Source organism: Nerophis lumbriciformis, linkage group LG22 (assembly GCF_033978685.3).
Source record: "Nerophis lumbriciformis linkage group LG22, RoL_Nlum_v2.1, whole genome shotgun sequence".
In the NCBI taxonomy this organism is placed as follows: Eukaryota; Metazoa; Chordata; class Actinopteri; order Syngnathiformes; family Syngnathidae; genus Nerophis; species Nerophis lumbriciformis.
In genome coordinates this window covers 11,798,923-11,819,958 of record NC_084569.2, presented here as the reverse complement: position 1 = coordinate 11,819,958, position 21,036 = coordinate 11,798,923, and the positions used below count along the sequence as shown (strand labels likewise).

The following is a 21,036-nucleotide window of genomic DNA, read 5'->3' as shown; positions in this document are numbered from 1 at the left end:
GGATAAAAATAAATTACACAAGAAGTAATAAAGATAAAACTAAGAATTGAAATAAATAGACTACTATCCAATAAAAATAATAAGCAATCCTGTACAATATACAAAACAATATACAAAATAATGTACAATATACAGAACAAGACAAGAGTACCGGAGTGATAAATAACAATCAGTGTCGGATGTATTGCACTCGAAGGGTAATATTGCACAGTAAGGTTTTAGGGTAGGATATTGTATAGGGGTGAATTATGTATTATAAGTAAGAGTTCAAGATGGTGACAGCTCTGGGAAAAATGTCAATGTATTTCAATTTCAATTTCAATTTCATTATCATGTAGACCAGTGTTTTTCAACCTTTTTTGAGCCAAGGCACATTTTTTTCATAAAAAAAAATACAGAGGCACACCACCAGCAGAAAAGGTTAAAAAATTAAACTCCACCAGGTTGTCGTGCATAATTTTGAGTTTGTTGTTGTTTCCTGTGTATATTGCTTTAGTTCCTGTCTTTCGCTGTTATTTTGGTGACCCTTCCTGTTTTGTTGGGTAAACATGTTGTTTGTTTTGTGCCATTAACACATCTTAACAATTCCTCTAATGTTATTTCATCAAAGAGAGAGAAACTATTTTGTATTGCAGTATCCGTCGTGGATACAGTTGTATCTGTGTTAATAGAACCCAGTTGTAGCTGCGATGCGTTGTCTTTAATCTCCTTTCTAATGAGTTCAATTTTCTTATTAAAGAAATTCATAAAATCATCTGCCGAGTGGGTGGAGCTACTGGGAGGAGTCCCTTGTTGGGTTAGGGATGCTTCTGTACTAAACAAAAATTTAGGATCATTTTTGTTGAGGTGGATGAGATTTGAGTAATATTTAGCTTTAGCTAAGGTAAGCATGTGTTTATAAGTTATTAAACTATCACTCCATGCTTGATGGAAAACCTCAAGTTTAGTAGCACGCCATTTGCGTTCCAGCTTTCTACACGATAATTTATGAGCTCTAGTGCCTTTTCCTAGCGGGACTTGCCTTTTGTTGATTTTTGGTTTAAGCGTTTCATACCTTTTTACCTGCACGCTGTCTCCCGCTGTGCTCTGCCTATTGGGATCACGACAAACCATCCTCAACGCGTTCCGACTTCTACAAAGCAATGAACTACCTGCTGCCACCTACTGATATGGAGTATTACATGGTTACCCTGCCAAGCTCTACACAGCACAGGCACTAGACAACGGCACATTATTATGATTATTGATTTGCAAAAAATATTTTTTTGGACCAATTAGGTGAAGTTGCATAATTTCCCACAGCACACCAGGCAATATATCACGGCACACCAGTGTGCCGCGGCACAGTGGTTGAAAATCACTGATGTAGACGACAACAAGGACAATAGTAGCCGGGGCCAAACAAAAGCACCACTCCTAAATTGTATTTTTAATATTCATTAACTACTGAGGAATTAGGAAAATGGTCCAAAAATGTATTTCTAATAAAAACAAAATTGGGTGAAAAAATGTTAGTAGGGGGAACATATTCTAAGTCAGTGGTCCCCAACGTTTTTGTAGCTGCGGACCAGTCAACGCTTGAAAAAAATGTTTTGTCATAAAGAAATACAATCATGTGTGCTTACGGACTGTATCCCTGCAGACTGTATTGATCTATATTGATATATAATGTATATATTGTTTTTTATGTTGATTTAATAAAAAAAATAATATTATAATATTATTTTTTTATTTCTTGTGCGGCCCGGTACCAATCGGTCCAAGGACCGGTACCGGGCCGCGGCCCGGTGGTTGGGGACCACTGTTCTAAGTAACAAAGACTTAATTTAGAGTTGTTGGGACACTAGGGGAACATATTCCAAGTCAGTGTTTTTCAACCTTTTCTGAGCCAAGGCATATTTTTTTCATTGAAAAAATCCCGAGGCACACAACTAAGCAGAAATGATTGGAAACTGAAACTCAGCAGCCGATATTGACAATTAAAAAGTCGTTCTCGCAATTGTTGGATATGAATTTAAACCATAACCAAGTATCCATCAGTATAACTCTTGTCTCGAAGTAGTTGTACTGTCACCAACTGTCACATCACACCGTGATTTATTTTGAGTGTTTTGGTGTTTTCGTGTGTGTAGTGTTTTAGTTATTGTTTGCGCTCCTATTTTGGTGGTTTTTTCTCTTTTTTTGGTATTTTCATGTAGCAGTTTCATGTCTTCCTTTGAGCGATATTTCCCGCATCTGCTTTGTTTTAGCAATCAACACTATGTCAGTTGTTTTTATCCTTCTTTGTGGGGACATTGTTGATTGTCATGTCATGTTCGGATATACTTTGTGGACGCCGTCTTTACTCCACAGTAAGTCTTTGCTGTCGTCCAGCATTCTATTTTTGTTTTCTTTGTAGCCAGTTCAGTTTTAGTTTAGTTCTGCATAGCCTTCCCTAAGCTTAAATGCCTTTTCTTAGGGGCACTCACCTTTTGTTTATTTTTGGTTTAAGCATTATACACCTTTTTGTTTATGTTTCAAAAAAGCTGGCACAAGTGGCAAAAAAGACTGAGAAAGTTGGGGGATGCTGATCAAACACTTATTTGGAACAGGCTAATTGGGAACAGGTGGGTGCCATTAATGGGTATAAAAGCAGCTTCTATGAAATGCTCAGTCATTCACAAACAAGGATGGGGCGAGGGTCACCACTTTGTGAACAAATGCGTGAGCAAATTGTCATACAGTTTAAGAACAACATTTCTCAACGAGCTATTGCAAGTAATTTAGGGATTTCACCATATACAGTCCGTAATATCATCAAAAGGTTCAGAGAATCTGGAGAAATCACTGCACGTAAGCGATGATATTACGGACCTTTGACCCCTCAGGCGGTACTGCATCAAAAAGCGACATCATTGTGTAAAGGATATCACCACATGGGCTCAGGAACACTTCAGAAAACCACTGTCAGTAACTACAGTCCGTCGCTACATCTGTAAGTGCAATTTAAAACTCTACTATGCAAAGCGAAAGCCATTTATCAACAACACCCAGAAACGCCGTCGGCTTTACTGGGCCCGAGCTCATCAAAGATGCACTGATGCCAAGTGGAAATGTGTTCTGTGGTCTGACGAGTCCAAAAATTGGTCTTCTCAGTTCCCAAACGTCTACTGATTTGTTGGTAAAAGGAAAGGCCATGTAACACAGTGGTAAAAATGTCCGTGTCAACTTTTTTGCAATGTGTTGCTGCCATTAAATTCTAAGTTAATGATTATTTGCAAAATTAAAAAAAAGTTTCTTAGTTTTAACATGAAATATCTTGTCTTTGCAGTCTATTCAATTGAATATAAGTTGAAAAGGATTTGCATATCATTGTATTCTGTTTTTATTTACGAATTACACAACGTGCCAACTTCACTGGTTTTGTATTTTCGAGTGTTAAGATTTCTGGCCTTGTTGTGGTATGAATAGTATAACCAAATACCAGCAGTTTTTTTTTTTTTAGTAAGCTCTTACTGTACAAACATGTTACCATGATCGATTGTGGTGCATACTGTCAGTACTAGTCCAAAGTGGGTACTTCAATGCCAATCGTGCAGCCTTATTTTGCATAAATTTGAGTTTTTTAATATCTTTCTTTGGAGTGCATGACCAAATCACGGCGGAGCAATAATCAGGATGAGACACAATGACTGTAAAACTTGTTTGATTGAAAAAATCAGTCATAAAATGGGCACATTTTCTGATAACAGAAACCTACCCATTTTAGGACACATTCGTGTTTATATGACAACAGTAGACTAATTCAATTGATTATTTATGGTTAACCCGAACAGCTCAGTTTCATGCACTTTCTCCAAAGAAATGCCTTTTAAAATAAGTGACATGGGCTTTACATTTTTTTTTTTATCAGAATCATGTATTTTGTTTTACTGTTGTCAACAAAACTGGATACACAGTCCAGTTCACTTTGCAGTACAATGTAGCAAACTATTTGTATTTTACGTCAACTGTTGCAAGTTGTCTGACTTACTGTAATAGCTCAATGCTTTGCAATAATCTTACAAGAAGATTCACTCCATTCTGGTGTTGTCCCCGATACCAATATTTTGGTACCGGTACCAAGATTATTTTGATACTTTTTGGTACTTTTCGATACTTTTCTAAATGAAAGGGGACCACAAAAAATGGCATTATTGTCTTTATTTTAACAAAAAATCTTAGGGTACATTAAAACATATGTTTCTTATTGCAAGTTTGTCCTTAAATAAAATAGTGAACATTCAAGACAACTTGTCTTTTAGTAGTAAGTAAGCAAACAAAGGCTCCTATTTTAGTCTGCTGACATATGCAGTAACATATTGTGTCATTTTCCATTCTATTATTTTGTCAACATTATTAAGGACAAGTGGTAGAAAATGAATTATTAATCTACTTGTTCATTTACTGTTAATATCTGCTTAGTTTCTCTTTTAACATGTTCTATCTGCACTTCTGTTAAAATGTAATAATCACTTATTCTTCTGTTGTTTGGATACTTTACATTAGTTTTGGATGATACCACAAATTTGGGTATCAATCCGATACCAACAGGATCATATATTGGTCATATTTCCTGAGTTTATAAACATAATATAAATATTTTTAAAAACTAAAGAAAATGTTGTGATGCCAAAAAATATTGACGTAATCATAGTAGTATCGACTAGATACGCTCCTGTACTTGGTATCATTACAGTGGATGTCAGGTGTAGATCCACCAATGGCGTTTGTTTACATTGTGTGTAGTGAAGCATGTTTAGCTATTCCTCGTCCTGCAGGGATGATACTTGTAAGAAACATACTTTATTTGTCGCCATGGAGACAAGGATTAGTGATTTAGAAGTAGCTAAAACACTGCCGACATCGGCTGGACGTTAGCCGCTAGCAAGCTATCCATGTCTTAAAGCACCTCTCCCTGAGGCTGTTTCAGTGTTATAACTTCACCTTTATCGTCAGTTTTTAAGCCAAAATGCATCCATTCTATCTTTTCTGTCTACACACTGTGTCTGCTTGTAAGTACTCTGTGATTGTGCGCTGCCGAACATGCTCCTCTGCTCATAAAACAGCAATGACACGACGTGACGAAGATGGGGGCGTGGGGGGCTGGCGGATCGGTACGTTTTAGAGGCGGGATAGTACCGAATATGATTCATTAGTATCGCGGTACTATACTAATACCGGTATACCGTATAACCCTACTCCATACTTGGTGGTGGTAACCGTGGTAAATAACTATAGTAGCTCCAGCTGCTCCTTGGTTAGACTGACTGTTTTATGGGTGCCACCCCTGAAAGAAAATGTCTGGAGCTTGCAGTAAATGAACAAGTAGATTAATAATTAATTTTCTACCACTTGTCCTTAATAGTTTTGACAAAATAATGAAATGATAAATGACACAATATGTTACTGCATATGTCAGCAGACTAATTAGGAGCCTTTGTTTGCTTACTTTCTACTAAAATTGTATTTAAGGACAAACTTGCAATAAGAAACATATGGTAAATGTTTAATATGTTGTGGTTCCCATTATTTAGAAAAGTATCAAAATACATTTTGGTACCGGTACCAAAATATTGGTATTGAGACAACCCTACAATGCACTGTGGCCATCTACTGCCATGCATTTGCAGTTGACTATGAAGAGAACGTCATCATCGTATGTGGGCTTTGTACCGAGGATGTCGTTGTGGCTTGTGCAGCCCTTTGAGACACTTGTGATTTAGGGCTATATAAATAAAGATTGATTGATTGATCATTCACCCTTCGACAACTGGCCTAATATTGCATTATTTCCCCCTCCCCTGCAGGCCGCGCTGAAGAAGTACCAGATGGAGCACAAAAGCAAAGGGGACAGTCTGGAGAAGTGCCAGGGGGAGCTGAAGAAGTTGCGCAGGAAGAGCCAGGGCAGCAAGAACCCCTCCAAGTACGGCGAGAAGGAGATGCAAGTGAGTGCCTCGCTCGTTGTGTGTAAAACATCTCAATTTATGTTGTTTATCATGACATATAAACAGCACTTCTTTTTAGATGGTCATCATACGGCTATTTCTTGGTTCACAGAGGTTGATACTCGGAATAAGTGGACAAGAACACATTAAACTGTGCAGATGTACCGTATTTTTCGCACTATAAGGCGCACTTAAAGTCCTTTCATTTTCTCAAAAATCCACAGTGCCTTATAACCCGGTGCGCCTAATGTGTGGAATAATTCTGGTTGTGCTTACCGACCTCGAAGCAATTTTATTTGGGACATGGTGTAATGATAAGTGTGACCAGTAGATGGCAGTCACACATAAGATATGTGTAGACTGCAATGTGATGCCAGTAAACAACACCAAAACTTTAAATGTTACATTGAAAATATAGAACATTACACACGGCACTCATACTCAAAACTCCGTCAAAATGTTTTAGTACGACTTTGAAGCCGCGCCGCTTGATTGATTGTCGGCCCATTACGGCTACCGTAGTCCGAGGTACAAGTGTTAGTATGGTGTGTGTATAAGGACCGCAAAATGGCACCTCTTAGCAGACATATTATTTGGCGTTTTGTTTCACAATATTATGCAAAACCAACTTTTCTTACCTTCTGGTACCTGCTGATGTGTATTTGGGATCTGCATAAGTTCTGAACATTTTTCGCACATCCACCACTGTAGTCTGTGACGACGTCGTAGTCGATAAGCTTCTTCTTTTTTCTCTATCTTCTTGTTATGGGACATTCATCCTCCGCTGTTGCCATTTCTAATATAAAGTAGTGTAAAGTTCTTACTTATATCTCGCTATGGAAGCGCTAAAAACTACCGGTGTGGTGAGTTTACATTATTCACCCAAGGAACTTTAGTTATTAGTTATTAGAGTTTTTCACGGGACACATTTCCGGCCTTGTTGTCGTTTCCAGATGAGGAGATGCTGCTCCGTTATTGATTGAAGTAAAGTCTGAATGTCATTAAAACAGTTAGCGCCATCTTTTGACACTTCTTCCACTCCCGTCCTTGCACGCTACACCGCTACAACAAAGACGACGGGGAGAAGACGCTGCCGAAGGTGAGCCACGTAAATAAGACCGCCCACAAAACGGCGCATCCGGAAGCGGCTTAAAGATGATCTGTAAAACATAATATATGCACCATTTTGACCAAAGAACTACCATTGCATGTTATGTAGACCACAATAAAGTCTTTTACATTTAGAAAAAAAAATAATAATATGACTCCTTTAATGCGCCCTATAATCCGGTGCACCTTATATATGAAAAACGTTTGCTTTTTTTCCTTCATCACTGATTATTACTTACTGCAGACTTGATGAGAGCCACATAATAAAGACATCACTTACTGTACAAGGTCTGCTGTCATTAGGATGTTGACTGCTAAGATTAAAGTTAAAGTACCACTAATAGTCACACACACAGTCGGTGTGGTGAAATTACCCTCTACATGTGACCCATCCCCTTGTTCCACCCACTGGGAGGTGAGGGGAGTAGTGAGCAGCAGCGGTGGCCGCGCTCGGGAAACATTTTGGTGATTTAACCCCCAATTCCAACCTTTGATGCTGAGGTAATGGGTCCTATTTTTATAGTCTTTGGTATGGCTCAGCCGGGGTTTGAACTCACGACCTACCGATCTTAGGGCGGACATTCTAACCACAAGGCCACTGAGCAGGTTTTTGACCAAAGAATCACCATTACATGTTATGTAGACCAGTGTTTTTCAACCTTTTGTGAGCCAAGGCACATTTTTTGTCAGTTGACAGTAAAAAGTCGTCGCAATTGTTGGATATGACTTTAAACCATAACCAAGCGTACATCAATATAGCTCTTGTCTCAAAGTAGGTGTACTGTCACCACCTGTCACATCACACCGTGACTTATTTTGACTTTTTTGGTGTTTTCCTGTGTGTAGTGTTTTAGTTCTTGTCTTGCGCTCCTATTTTGGTGGCTTTTTCTCTTTTTTTGCTATTTTCCTGTAGCAGTTTCATGTCTTCCTTTGAGCGATATTTCCCGCATCTACTTTGTTTTAGCAATCAAGAATGTTATGTTTTTGACCTTCTTTGTGGGGACATTGTTGATTGTCATGTCAAGTTAGGATGTACTTTGTGGACGCCGTCTTTGCTCCACAGTAAGTCTTTGCTGTCGTCCAGCATTCTGTTTTTGTTTACTTTGTAGCCAGTTCAGTTTTAGTTTCGTTCTGCATAGCCTTCCCTAAGCTTCAATGCCTTTTCTTAGGGGCACTCACCTTTTGTTTATTTTTGGTTTATGCATTAGATACCTTTTTACCTGCACGCTGCCTCCCGCTGTTTCCGATAACTACAAAGCAATTAGCCACCTACTGATATGGAAGAGTATTACACGGTTACTCTGCCGAGCACTCAACAACAACACATCATTTGCAGACTATAATTACTGGTTTGCAAAAAGTATTTTTAACCCAAATAGGTGAAATTAGATAATGTCCCACGGCACAGTAGTTCAAAAACATTGATGTAGACCACAAATAATGTTTTTAAATTTAGAAAAAAATCATAATGTGACCCCTTTATTGCGCCTTTATAATCTGGTGCGCCTTTTGTATGAAAAGACCTGAATAGACCCGCTCATCGGCAGTGCGCCTTATAATCCGGTGCGCCCTATGGTCCAGAAAATACGGTACCTAATGACGTGTCTGAAAATGCTGCAAAACAATTTGTTCATAAGTCAAAGCCTTCAAACTTGATCGTCAAGTTTACTTTAAGAGAATGATGTTTGCTTTTTGGTATAATCTTGTGTCTGATTATTAAATAAGCTGACACAGCAGTTTATTGCAAACTAATATAGTGTTGCCTTCACTGATGGTCATGAAATACTTACTGCATATTCAGAAAAGTCATGAGTCATAGACATGCACTTTTTTTTTTAGTATTAAACACTCTTTTGTTGTGTTAAAGGATAGGGGGAGAGAAAAAAACAGTCAATAGCCTCAGCTGGTGCCCTGCAGAAAAGGGCTGCAGAGACCGTGCACTAACAGACTGAGGCCCGCAGGCTAATTACGTGGCCTCGCTCTGAGGTGGAGCCGGGTCGCGGAACAATCGATAGCCGCACCGGGAACGTTTCGGCTGATGTTTGTTTAGTGAGCGTATCGGACGGACGCACCATCGGGGGTGGGGGGGGCCCCGCCTCTTTGCAGAGTCAACACGCAGTCACAAACATGCGCTTTCCTCATTTGATTGCCAGGCAAGGCTGGGTTAAATCAACACTCCTCTTTTATTGAACGTGCACTCCTGTGTCCTGAAGAGGTAAAAGTTGAATTCCGAGGAGCCAGGACACCAGATAAAGTGTTCCGAACTATGATATACAAAACACAACAAACATGTACTGCAATTAACAATCAAGTAATCCTTTTTTTTTTTTATATAATTAAAATTATGCTTCTTTTTTTCCACCAATGTTTTAACACGACATCAAATTAGAGATGTCCGATAATGGCTTTTTTGCCGATATTCCGATATTGTCCAACTCTTAATTACCAATTCCGATATCAACCGATATATACAGTCGTGGAATTAACACATTATTATGCCTAATTTTCCACCAATGTTTTAACACGACATCAATTTAGAGATGTCCGATAATGGCTTTTTTGCCGATATTCCGATATTGTCCAACTCTTAATTACCAATTCCGATATCAACCGATATATACAGTCGTGGAATTAACACATTATTATGCCTAATTTTCCACCAATGTTTTAACACGACATCAATTTAGAGATGTCCGATAATGGCTTTTTTGCCGATATTCCGATATTGTCCAACTCTTAATTACGGATTCCGATATCAACCGATATATACAGTCGTGGAATTAACACATTATTATGCCTGATTTTGTTGTGATGCCCCGCTGGATGCATTAAACAATGTAACAAGGTTTTCCAAAAATAAATCAACTCAAGTTATGGAAAAAAAAATGCCAACATGGCACTGCCATATTTGCTTTTTTTTTTTTTTTAACATGCCTCAAAACAGCAGCTTGGAATTTTGTACATGCTCTCCCTGAGAGAACATAAGGAGGTTGAGGTGGGGGGGTAGGGGATAGCAGGGGGTGTATATTGTAGCGTCCCGGAAGAGTTAGTGCTGCAAGGGTTTCTGGGTATTTGTTCTGTTGTGTTACGGTGCGGATGTTCTCCCGAAATGTGCTTGTCATTCTTGTTTGGTGTGGGTTCACAGTGTTGCGCATATTTATTTATTTATTATTAAGTATTTATTTCAAACCTGCACAATACAACAACAAACATTTTTTTTTTTTACATTTTGGCAGAGACATTTATGCAAGGCTTGAAAAGGGGTTGGTTGAAGCAGATGCTTATAATATCCCAACCCCTCTCACTCACTCCACATTTAACATAAACAATATAATACAAGAACAATACTATACAAACAAAAACAAGAAAAGCTCCTATACACTAACAATACAATAGTACCACTGCTACTATGAGACAAGACAAGACGAGACAAAACACACACACACACACACAGACCCAAACACTCTCTGACCATACACCTCTCTCCCATCGCTCTGTGCTGAGGGCATCACTCTCTTTCCTCCTCGTACTTCTTTAGTACTTCTTTTTTAAACAGTCTTTTAAATTGAATCATGTTAGAACAGGTTTTTAACTCGTCCCCTAAGTTGTTCCACAGACTGACTCCACGCACTGAAATGCACATTGATTTTAAAGTTGTTCTAAATGTAGGCAAATATAATTTGTTGTTCCCTCTTAAACAGTAACTATGGTGATTTGTTAAAGTTGTTTATACGGCCACCCTCAGTGTGACCTGTATGGCTGTTGACCAAGTATGCCTTGCATTCACTGGTGTGTGTGAAAAGCCGTAGATATTATGAACGCAAATGCAGTGCCTTTTAAGGCACGCCCCCAATATTGTTGTCTGGGTGGAAATCGGGAGAAATTCGGGAGAATGGTTGCCCCGGGAGATTTTCGGGAGGGGCACTGGAATTCGTGAGCCTCCCGGGAAAATCGGGAGGGTTGGCAAGTATGACTGGGAGACGCAACTGCTCTGTACTTCTCCCTACTTCCGTGTACCACTCCGTACAGCGGCGTTTTAAAAAGTCATAAATTTGACTTTTTGAAACCAATACCGATAATTTCCGATATTACATTTTAAAGCCTTTATCGGCCGATAATATCGGCAGTCCGGTATTGTCGGACATCTCTACATCAAATTATACGTTAATAAAAACAGCCGAGCTGACGTCATGTTCTTTAAATGGCAAACAAGTGAAGATTGAATCAACAGTGACTGCAACTTGAAGTGTTGCGCAACTGCTTCAAAACCACTATTATTGAATGATGCATTATAATAATGAATTGCATACTAAAATAATGGATTCAATGTGTCCAATAAGAAAAATAACTCCAAATTTAGTAAGTTTTTTTTTTTTAATTATTACTGAATTTTTGGACCATAGGGCGCACCGGATTATAAGGCGCACTACCGATGAATGGTCTCGTGTTGATCTTTTTTTCATATATAAGGCGCACCGGATTATAGGGCGCATTAAAGGAGTCATATTATTAAAACATTTTTCTAAATGTAAAAGACTTTCTTGTGGTCTACATCAGTGTTTTTCAACCACTGTGCCGCGGCACACTAGTGTGCCATGAGATACAGTCTGGTGTGCCGTGGGAGATTATCTAATTACACATATTTGGGTTAAAAACATTTTTTGCAAACCAGTTATTATAGTCCGCAAATGATGTGTTGTTGTTGAGTGTCGGTGCTGTCCAGAGCTCAGAGTAACTGTGTAATACTCTTCCATATCAGTAGGTGGCAGCCGGTAGCTAATTGCTTTGTAAAGGCAGGTAAAAAGGTGTCTTATGCTTAAACCAAAAATAAACAAAAGGTGAGTGCCGCTAAGAAAAGGCATTGAAGCTTAGGGAAGGTTATGCAGAACGAAAGTAAAACTGAACAGGCTACAAATAAACAAAAACAGAATGCTGGACGACAGCAAAGACTTACTGTGGAGCAAAGACTTACTGTGGAGCAAAGACGGCGTCCACAATGTACATCCGAACATGACATGACTATCAACAATGTCCCCACAAAGAAGGATTAAAAATCAATCAATCAATCAATCTTTATTTATATAGCCCTAAATCACAAGTGTCTCAAAGGGCTGCACAAGCCACAACGACATCCTCGGTACAAAGCCCACATAAAAACAACTGAAATATTTTTGATTGCTAAAACAAAGTAGATGCGGGAAATATCGCTCAAAGGAAGACATGAAACTGCTACAGGAAAATAGCAAAAAAAGAGAAAAAGCCACCAAAATAGGAGCGCAAGACAAGAACTAAAACACTACACACAGGAAAACAGCAAAAAAGTCCAAATAAGTCAGGGTGTGATGTGACAGGTGGTGACAGTACACCTACTTTGAGACGAGCTATAGTGATGCATGCTTGGTTATGCTTTAAATTCATATCCAACAATTGCGACAACAACTTTTTACTGTCAACTGAGTTTATGATTTCTGCTGGTGGTGTGCCTCCGGATTTTTTCAACGCAAAAAATGTGCCTTGGCTCAAAAGGTTGAAAAACACTGGTCTACATAACATGTAATGGTGGTTCTTTGGTCAAAATGTTGCATAGATTATGTTTTACAGATCATCTTCAAGCCGCTTTCTGACAGTCGCTTCCGGAATGCGCCGTTTTGTGGGCGGTCTTATTTACGTGACTCACCTTCGGCAGCGTCTTCTCCCCGTCATCTTTGTTGTAGCGGTGTAGCGTGCAAGGACGGGCGTGGAAGAAGTGTCAAAAGATGGCGCTAACTGTTTTAATGACATTCAGACTTTACTTCAATCAACAACGGAGCAGCATCTCCTCATCCGGAAACATCCACACCGGAAATGTGTCCCATGAAAAACCGTCTGACCGGAACGATAACTAAAGTTAATTGGGTGAATAATTTAAACTCACTACACCGGTATGTTTTAGCACTTTCATGGCGAGTTTACTGACAGATATAAGTAAGAACTTTACACTACTTTATACAAGAAATGGCAACAGCGGAGGATGAATGTCCCATTAGAAGAATGTAGAGAAAAAGAAGAAGCTTATCGACCACCGTGTCGGCACGGACTACAAAGGCGGACGTGCGCAGTTTTTCAGGATTCATACAGATCCCAAATACAGATCAGCAGGTACCAGAAGGTAAGGAAAGTTGCTTTTGCATAATATTGCGAAACAAAACGCCAGATAATGTCTTACCTTATACACAAACCATAATAATACTCCTATGTTTAATGAGCCGACAATCCTTCAAGCGGTGCGGCTTCATAACTTACCAGAGTCGTACTAAAACATTTTGATCGCTGAACACTGATGCACTACTAGGGTTGTACGGTATACCGGTATTAGTATAGTACCGCGATACTAATGAATCATTTTTGGTACCGCCTCTGAAACGTACCGCCCGCGTCAAAGTCACATCGTGTCATTGCTGGTTTACGAGCAGAGGAGCATGTTCGGCAGCGCATAATCACGGAGTACTTACAAGCAGACACATTGTGTAGACAGAAAAGGGAGATCAGAAGCATTTTGGCTTAAAAACTAACGATAAAGGTGAAGTTATAACACTGAAACGCCCTCAGGAAGAGGTGCTTTAAGACATGGCTAGCTACCTCGCGGCTAACGTCCATCCGCCGTCGGCAGTGTTTTAGCGACTTATAAATCACTAATCCTGGTCTCCATGGCGACAAATAAAGTACGTTTCTTACAGTACATTATCACTGCAGGACGAGGAATAGCTAAATGCTTCACTACACACCGTAGCTCACCGGCGTCACAATGTAAACAAACGCCATTGGTGGATCTACACCTGACATCCACTGTAATGATACCAAGTACAGGCGCGTATCTAGTCGATACTACTATGATTACGTCCATATTTTTTAGCTTTAATACATTTTCTTTCGTTTAAAAAAAAATGTATATTATGTTTATAAACTAAGGAAATATGTCCCTGGACAGATGAGGACTTTGAATATGACCAATGTCGTAACGACTTGGTATCATCCAAAACTAATGTAAAGTATCAAAACAACAGAAGAATTAGTGATTATTACATTTTAGCAGAAGTGTAGATAGAACATGTTAAAAGAGAAAGTAAGCAGATATTAACAGTAAATGAACAAGTAGATTAATATAACATTTTCGACAACTTGTCCTTAATAATTTTGACAAAATAATAGAATGGAAAATGACACAATATGTTACTGCAGACTAATTTGATTGTTTACTTACTACTAAAAGACAAGTTGTCTAGTATGTTCACTATTTTATTTAAGGACTTAACTGCAATAAGAAACATATGTTTAATGTACCCTAAGATTTTTTTGTTAAAATAAAGCCAATAATGCCATTTTTCTGTGGTCCCCTTTATTTAGAAAAGTACCGAAATCATTTTAGTACCAGTACCAAAATATTGGGACTGTTACAACACTAGGTGTCATGACTTGGTCCTGGGGTTTAGTTTTTCTCGAAGGCAACGGAAAGTTGGCTCGGGCGAGACGGGAATGAGAGTACATTTTTTATTTAACACTATAAATACAAAACAAGGAAGTAAACAAAAGGTGCGCACAATGGCGGAGAACAAACTATGAAACCAAACACTTGCACAAAGGCAAAAACTATGAACAACAAAAAACACTAACTGTGGCAATAATAAACAAAACTTACTTGGCATGGACAAAAAGGAGCAGCGTGAACGATGGACATGAAAAAAGAGTCAGAAATGTGCAGAGCATAAATGTGGGATGTCACCAGAAAGACAAACTGAAAACACTGAACTTAAATACTACAGACATGATTAACGAAAACAGGTGCGTGACTCAAAACGTGAAACAGGTGCGTGACGTGACAGGTGAAAACTAATGGGTTGCTATGGTGACAAACAAGAGTGCACAATGAGTCCAAACGTGGAACAGGTGAAACTAATGGGTAATCATGGAAACAAGACAAGGGAGTGAAAAGCCAGAAACTAAAGAGTCCAATAACTAAACAAAACATGACTAAAACGAAACATGATTACACAGACATGACACTAGGTACTACAGTTACAAAACTTTTGTGCAAAGCAAAGTGGAGACCAGCACCATGCGATCTCAACGGGTGATACGGAGGACGTAAAGATGCTGAGGCTCGTTTTCCCCCTCCCCTCTGCCCTCTTTTTCTCATCCTCTTCACCTCCGCATGGTGTTATTCCCGCAGATAAGACGCGCAACGTCTTATCTTATCTCTTCATTAAAACCAAAGATTTCAAGTGCGAGTCTGGCTTGGGGAAACAGATGGCGTTTGATTGATAGCCAGCCGCTTCACGCTCCATCACACACACTTGGAAACAGGCCTGGTTGTCTTCCCCCTACACACACACACACACACACACACACACACACACACACACACACACACACACACACACACACTCACACACACACACACCGTCTTATCCATCGTATAAAGTCGCCGCCAAGATGCTAAAAAGCTCATTACGTGGTACCAGGGACCGGGACTGAGGTTCACGCACCTGCTGAGGTTGTTAATAAAAGCGTACGGTCGATGGATGCGAAGGATTTGCATACAAAGGCGATGTTGGGAGTCGGCACGTGAATATTTTCTTGTGTGTATCCGGGGGAGTTTCAAAGAGAGGAGATGATGAAGTGCAGGGAAAAATGCTGTTTGAATTCCCACAAGAAAGAAGACGAGAGAGAGTGATGTTGTTTGGGAACGTTGGGATTTCCCTGTGTAGTCCACAGAGAGAAGTCTGGTATGGCAAAGTTAGTTAGGACGCCCTTACTACCATGAGATAATGCAACGAAATGTCGTTCTTATCTGTACTGTAAAGCATACTTGCCAACTTTGAGACCTCCGATTTCGGGAGGTGTGGGGGGGGCCGTGGTTGGGGGCGTGGCTAAGAGGGGAGGAGTATATTTACAGCTAGAATTCACCAAGTCAAGTATTTCATATACAGGTAAAAGCCAGTAAATTAGAATATTTTGAAAAACTTGATTTATTTCAGTAATTGCATTCAAAAGGTGTAACTTGTACATTATATTTATTCATTGCACACAGACTGATGCATTCAAATGTTTATTTCATTTAATTTTGATGATTTGAAGTGGCAACAAATGAAAATCCAAAATTCCGTGTGTCACAAAATTAGAATATTACTTAAGGCTAATACAAAAAAGGGATTTTTAGAAATGTTGGCCAACTGAAAAGTATGAAAATGAAAAATATGAGCATGTACAATACTCAATACTTGGTTGGAGCTCCTTTTGCCTCAATTACTGCGTTAATGCGGCGTGGCATGGAGTCGATGAGTTTCTGGCACTGCTCAGGTGTTATGAGAGCCCAGGTTGCTCTGATAGTGGCCTTCAACTCTTCTGCGTTTTTGGGTCTGGCATTCTGCATCTTCCTTTTCACAATACCCCACAGATTTTCTATGGGGCTAAGGTCAGGGGAGTTGGCGGGCCAATTTAGAACAGAAATACCATGGTCCGTAAACCAGGCACGGGTAGATTTTGCGCTGTGTGCAGGCGCCAAGTCCTGTTGGAACTTGAAATCTCCATCTCCATAGAGCAGGTCAGCAGCAGGAAGCATGAAGTGCTCTAAAACTTGCTGGTAGACGGCTGCGTTGACCCTGGATCTCAGGAAACAGAGTGGACCGACACCAGCAGATGACATGGCACCCCAAACCATCACTGATGGTGGAAACTTTACACTAGACTTCAGGCAACGTGGATCCTGTGCCTCTCCTGTCTTCCTCCAGACTCTGGGACCTCGATTTCCAAAGGAAATGCAAAATTTGCATGGTTGGGTGATGGTTTGGGGTGCCATGTCATCTGCTGGTGTCGGTCCACTCTGTTTCCTGAGATCCAGGGTCAACGCAGCCGTCTACCAGCAAGTTTTAGAGCACTTCATGCTTCCTGCTGCTGACCTGCTCTATGGAGATGGAGATTTCAAGTTCCAACAGGACTTGGCGCCTGCACACAGCGCAAAATCTATCCGTGCCTGGTTTACGGACCATGGTATTTCTGTTCTAAATTGGCCCGCCAACTCCCCTGACCTTAGCCCCATAGAAAATCTGTGGGGTATTGTGAAAAGGATGATGTAGAATGCCAGACCCAAAAACGCAGAAGAGTTGAAGGCCACTATCAGAGCAACCTGGGCTCTCACAACACCTGAGCAGTGCCAGAAACTCATCGACTCCATGCCACGCCGCATTATAAATGATAAATGGGTTGTACTTGTATAGCGCTTTTCTACCTTCAAGGTACTCAAAGCGCTTTGACACTACTTCCACATTTACCCATTCACACACACATTCACACACTGATGGAGGGAGCTGCCATGCAAGGCGCTAACCAGCACCCATCAGGAGCAAGGGTGAAGTGTCTTGCTCAGGACACAACGGACATGACGAGGTTGGTACTAGGTGGGGATTGAACGAGGGACCCTCGGGTCGCGCACGGCCACTCCGCCACGCCGTCCCCCATTAACGCAGTAATTGAGGCAAAAGGAGCTCCAACCAAGTATTGAGTATTGTACATGCTCATATTTTTCATTTTCATACTTTTCAGTTGGCCAACATTTCTAAAAATCCCTTTTTTGTATTAGCCTTAAGTAATATTCTAATTTTGTGACACACGGAATTTTGGATTTTCATTTGTTGCCACTTCAAATCATCAAAATTAAATGAAATAAACATTTGAATGCATCAGTCTGTGTGCAATGAATAAATATAATGTACAAGTTACACCTTTTGAATGCAATTACTGAAATAAATCAAGTTTTTCAAAATATTCTAATTTACTGGCTTTTACCTGTGTATATATATATATAAGAAATACTTGAATTTGGCATGGTCATTCTAAAACCTAATTTTAGCCTGATTTAGCCATTCCTTTTCCACCTTTGACGTGTGTTTGAGGTCATTGTCCTGTTGGAACACCCAACCACGCCCAAGACCACTTTGGAGGTAATCCTCCTTGTCCCATTTAAAGCACCAGTTCCATTGGCAGCAAAACAGGCCCAGAGCATAATACTACCACCACCATGCTTGACGGTAGGAATGTTCTTCCTGGGATTAAAGGCCTCACCTTTTTTCCTCTAAACATATTGCTGAGTATTGTCAGCAAACAGCTAAAATTTTTGTTTCATCTGACATCACATGGACGGGGGTTGGGGGTTGGGTCTTGGGCGCGGTTGGGTGTTCCAACAGGACAATGACCCCAAACACACGCCAAAAGTGGAAAAGGAATGGCTAAATCAGGCTAGAATTAAGGTTTTAGAATGGCTTTCCCAAAGTCCTGAATTAAACGTGTGGACAATGCTGAAGAAACAAGTCCATGTCAGAAAAACAACACATTTTGCTGAATTGCACCAATTTTGTCAAGAGGAGTGGTCAAAAATTCAAGCAGAAGCTTGTGGATGGCTACCAAAAGCGCCTTATTGCAGTGAAACTTGCCAAGGGACATGTAAGCAAATATTAACATTGCTGTATGTATACTTTTGACCCCATTATCATTTGACATTGTCATGTCAAATGTTGTTTTACACACCTGCAGCTTGGTATTATTCGGGCACGACTTGTTGGTAGAAAATGGATGGATGGATGGACTTGTCGTAGTTTGGCGGTACTGAAATGAATACTCCTGTTTACACGCTGATTAAAACGAACATGTAAGCTATAATAATATAACATTAGTATCGGGACAACACTAGTAGGTAGCAAGCCAAAAATAAAATGCGAGCAACAAATGGCCCCTAAGCCGTTGAATTATGACGCCACAAGAAGTAAATAAGAATCAAATGTAGTGACAAAGAAGTGAATTAAGTGAATTATATTTATATAGCGCTTTTCTCTAGTGACTCAAAGCGCTTTACGTAGTGAAACCCAATATCTAAGTTAAAATTTAAACCAGTGTGGGCGGCACTGGGAGCAGGTGGGTAAAGTGTCTTGCCCAAGGACTAAGGGTGTAACGGTACACAAAAATGTCGCCTCGGTTTAGAGGTCACGGTTCGGTTCATTTTCGGTACAGTAAGAAAACAACAAAATATAATTTTTTGGGGGGTTATTTATTTACCAAATTTGCAAAATATTCCACCAAAAATATTTTTCTTAGTGGAATATTTGATGTGAAGTAATGGGAACCTTGGATAGGTCAATAATTCATAATAACATTGATTTTGATTCAATATTATGTTTTGAGCAATGACAGTTTGAAAGAAAAAAAACAGCTTTGTTTTATTAGTCAACATTGCAACTTTTTCTAAATTACATTTAACCTTTAAGCTTTTTTATTTCTCTTTTGTTATGTTTTTGTTTATTTTAATAGTATTTTCAGAATGTGCCGTGGGCCTTTAAAACATTAGCTGTGGGCCGCAAATGGCCTCCGGGGCACACTTTTGACACCCCTGCTATTGATAATAAAAAATTAAATGTGATAAATCTATGGATAAAAAGCAGAACCTGGCGACGCATGCGCGTTTATTATAACTCTCTCTCTCTCTCTCTGTCTCTGCCCCTCCCTCAAGAATGCTGCTGCACGCACAATTCGTTTTGTTTTTAACCCCTTCTTAGCCCTGAACGTACATTGAAAATACACGCAACCCTAACTCAAAATGCCGGACATTTGAGGCATTTAAGAAACTCCGCCCTGACAGCTCAGCAAAAGAGGACATGTCCGGTGAAAAGAGGACATATGGTCAGTCTATCGTAGCCCGTTAGCTGCTAGCATGCCGTGTGTTGTGCCTCGTTGTGCTTTGTTTACGCTACTTAATATGTCCGTGTGGAAACTCGTTCGGTACACCTCCGAACCGAACCGGAACCCCCGTACCGAAACGGTTCAATACGAATACACGTACCGTTACACCCTTACCAAGGACACAACGGCAGTGCCTCAGAATCGAACCTGGAACCCTCAAGCTGCTGGCTCGGCCACTCTACCGACCGAAACAAACATGGCTGTCAATAGTTGGTAGTTGCAGCAACATCTTGTGTCTATTCATTTCCCCAACAAGACATCCTACACTGCAAAAAGTAAGTGTTCAAAAACAAGAAAAAAAAAATACAAAAATTAGGGGTATTTTACTTGAACTAAGCAAAATTATCTGCCAATAGAACAAGAAAATTTGGCTTGTCAAGACTTTCCAAAACAAGTACAATTAGCTAACCTCAATGAACCCAAAAATACCTTAAAATAAGTATATTCTCACTAATAACAAGTGCACTTTTTTCATAGACAAAAAAGAGACCCTTTTGCTCAATATGTTGAAAGATATTCTTAAATTAAGTAAATGCTAGTGCCATTATCTTGACCTAACGATTTTTTCATCATGATTTTTTTTTTCATACTTGAAGTAAGAAATTATTACTTTAAAAAAATAGTTTTATACTTGTGAGTGTTGATGACACAGCTTTGCAACAGTTGATATTCTAGTTTCAAGCATGTTTTACTCAATATAGGTCATCAAATCTCAGCAAAAAGCTGTAATATCTTACTGAGATCATTTAGGACCAAAACCCTTAAAGGGGAACATTATCACCAGACCTATGTAAGCGTCAATATATACCTTGATGTTGCAGAAAAAAGACCATATATTTTTTTAACCGATTTCCAAACTCTAAATGGGTGAATTTTGGCGAATTAAACGCCTTTCTATTATTCGCTCTCAGAGCGATGACGTCACATCGGGAAGCAATCCGCCATTTTCTCAAACACCGAGTCAAATCAGCTGTTATTTTCCGTTTTTTTCGACTGTTTTCCGTACCTTGGAGACATCATGCCTCGTCGGTGTGTTGTCGGAGGGTGTAACAACACGAACAGGGACGGATTCAAGTTGCACCAGTGGCCCAAAGATGCCAAAGTGGCAAGAAATTGGACGTTTGTTCCGCACACTTTACCGACGAAAGCTATGCTACGACAGAGATGGCAAGAATGTGTGGATATCCTGCGACAC

At 39.8% G+C, this 21,036-nt stretch overlaps 1 protein-coding gene across 4 annotated transcripts in view; it reads left to right on the top strand.

Annotated features, from left to right (window-relative positions):
* The window catches only part of LOC133615561 (BAR/IMD domain-containing adapter protein 2-like), a 241,580-nt gene that overhangs the window by 173,105 nt on the left and 47,439 nt on the right, over window positions 1-21,036 (top strand). For all 4 annotated transcript variants that reach the window (XM_061974241.2, XM_061974243.1, XM_072915671.1 and 1 more), the window contains one exon: window positions 5,829-5,966. In XM_061974241.2, coding sequence (XP_061830225.1) covers window positions 5,829-5,966 — 138 coding nt within the window. The remainder of the gene's footprint in view (window positions 1-5,828; window positions 5,967-21,036) is intronic.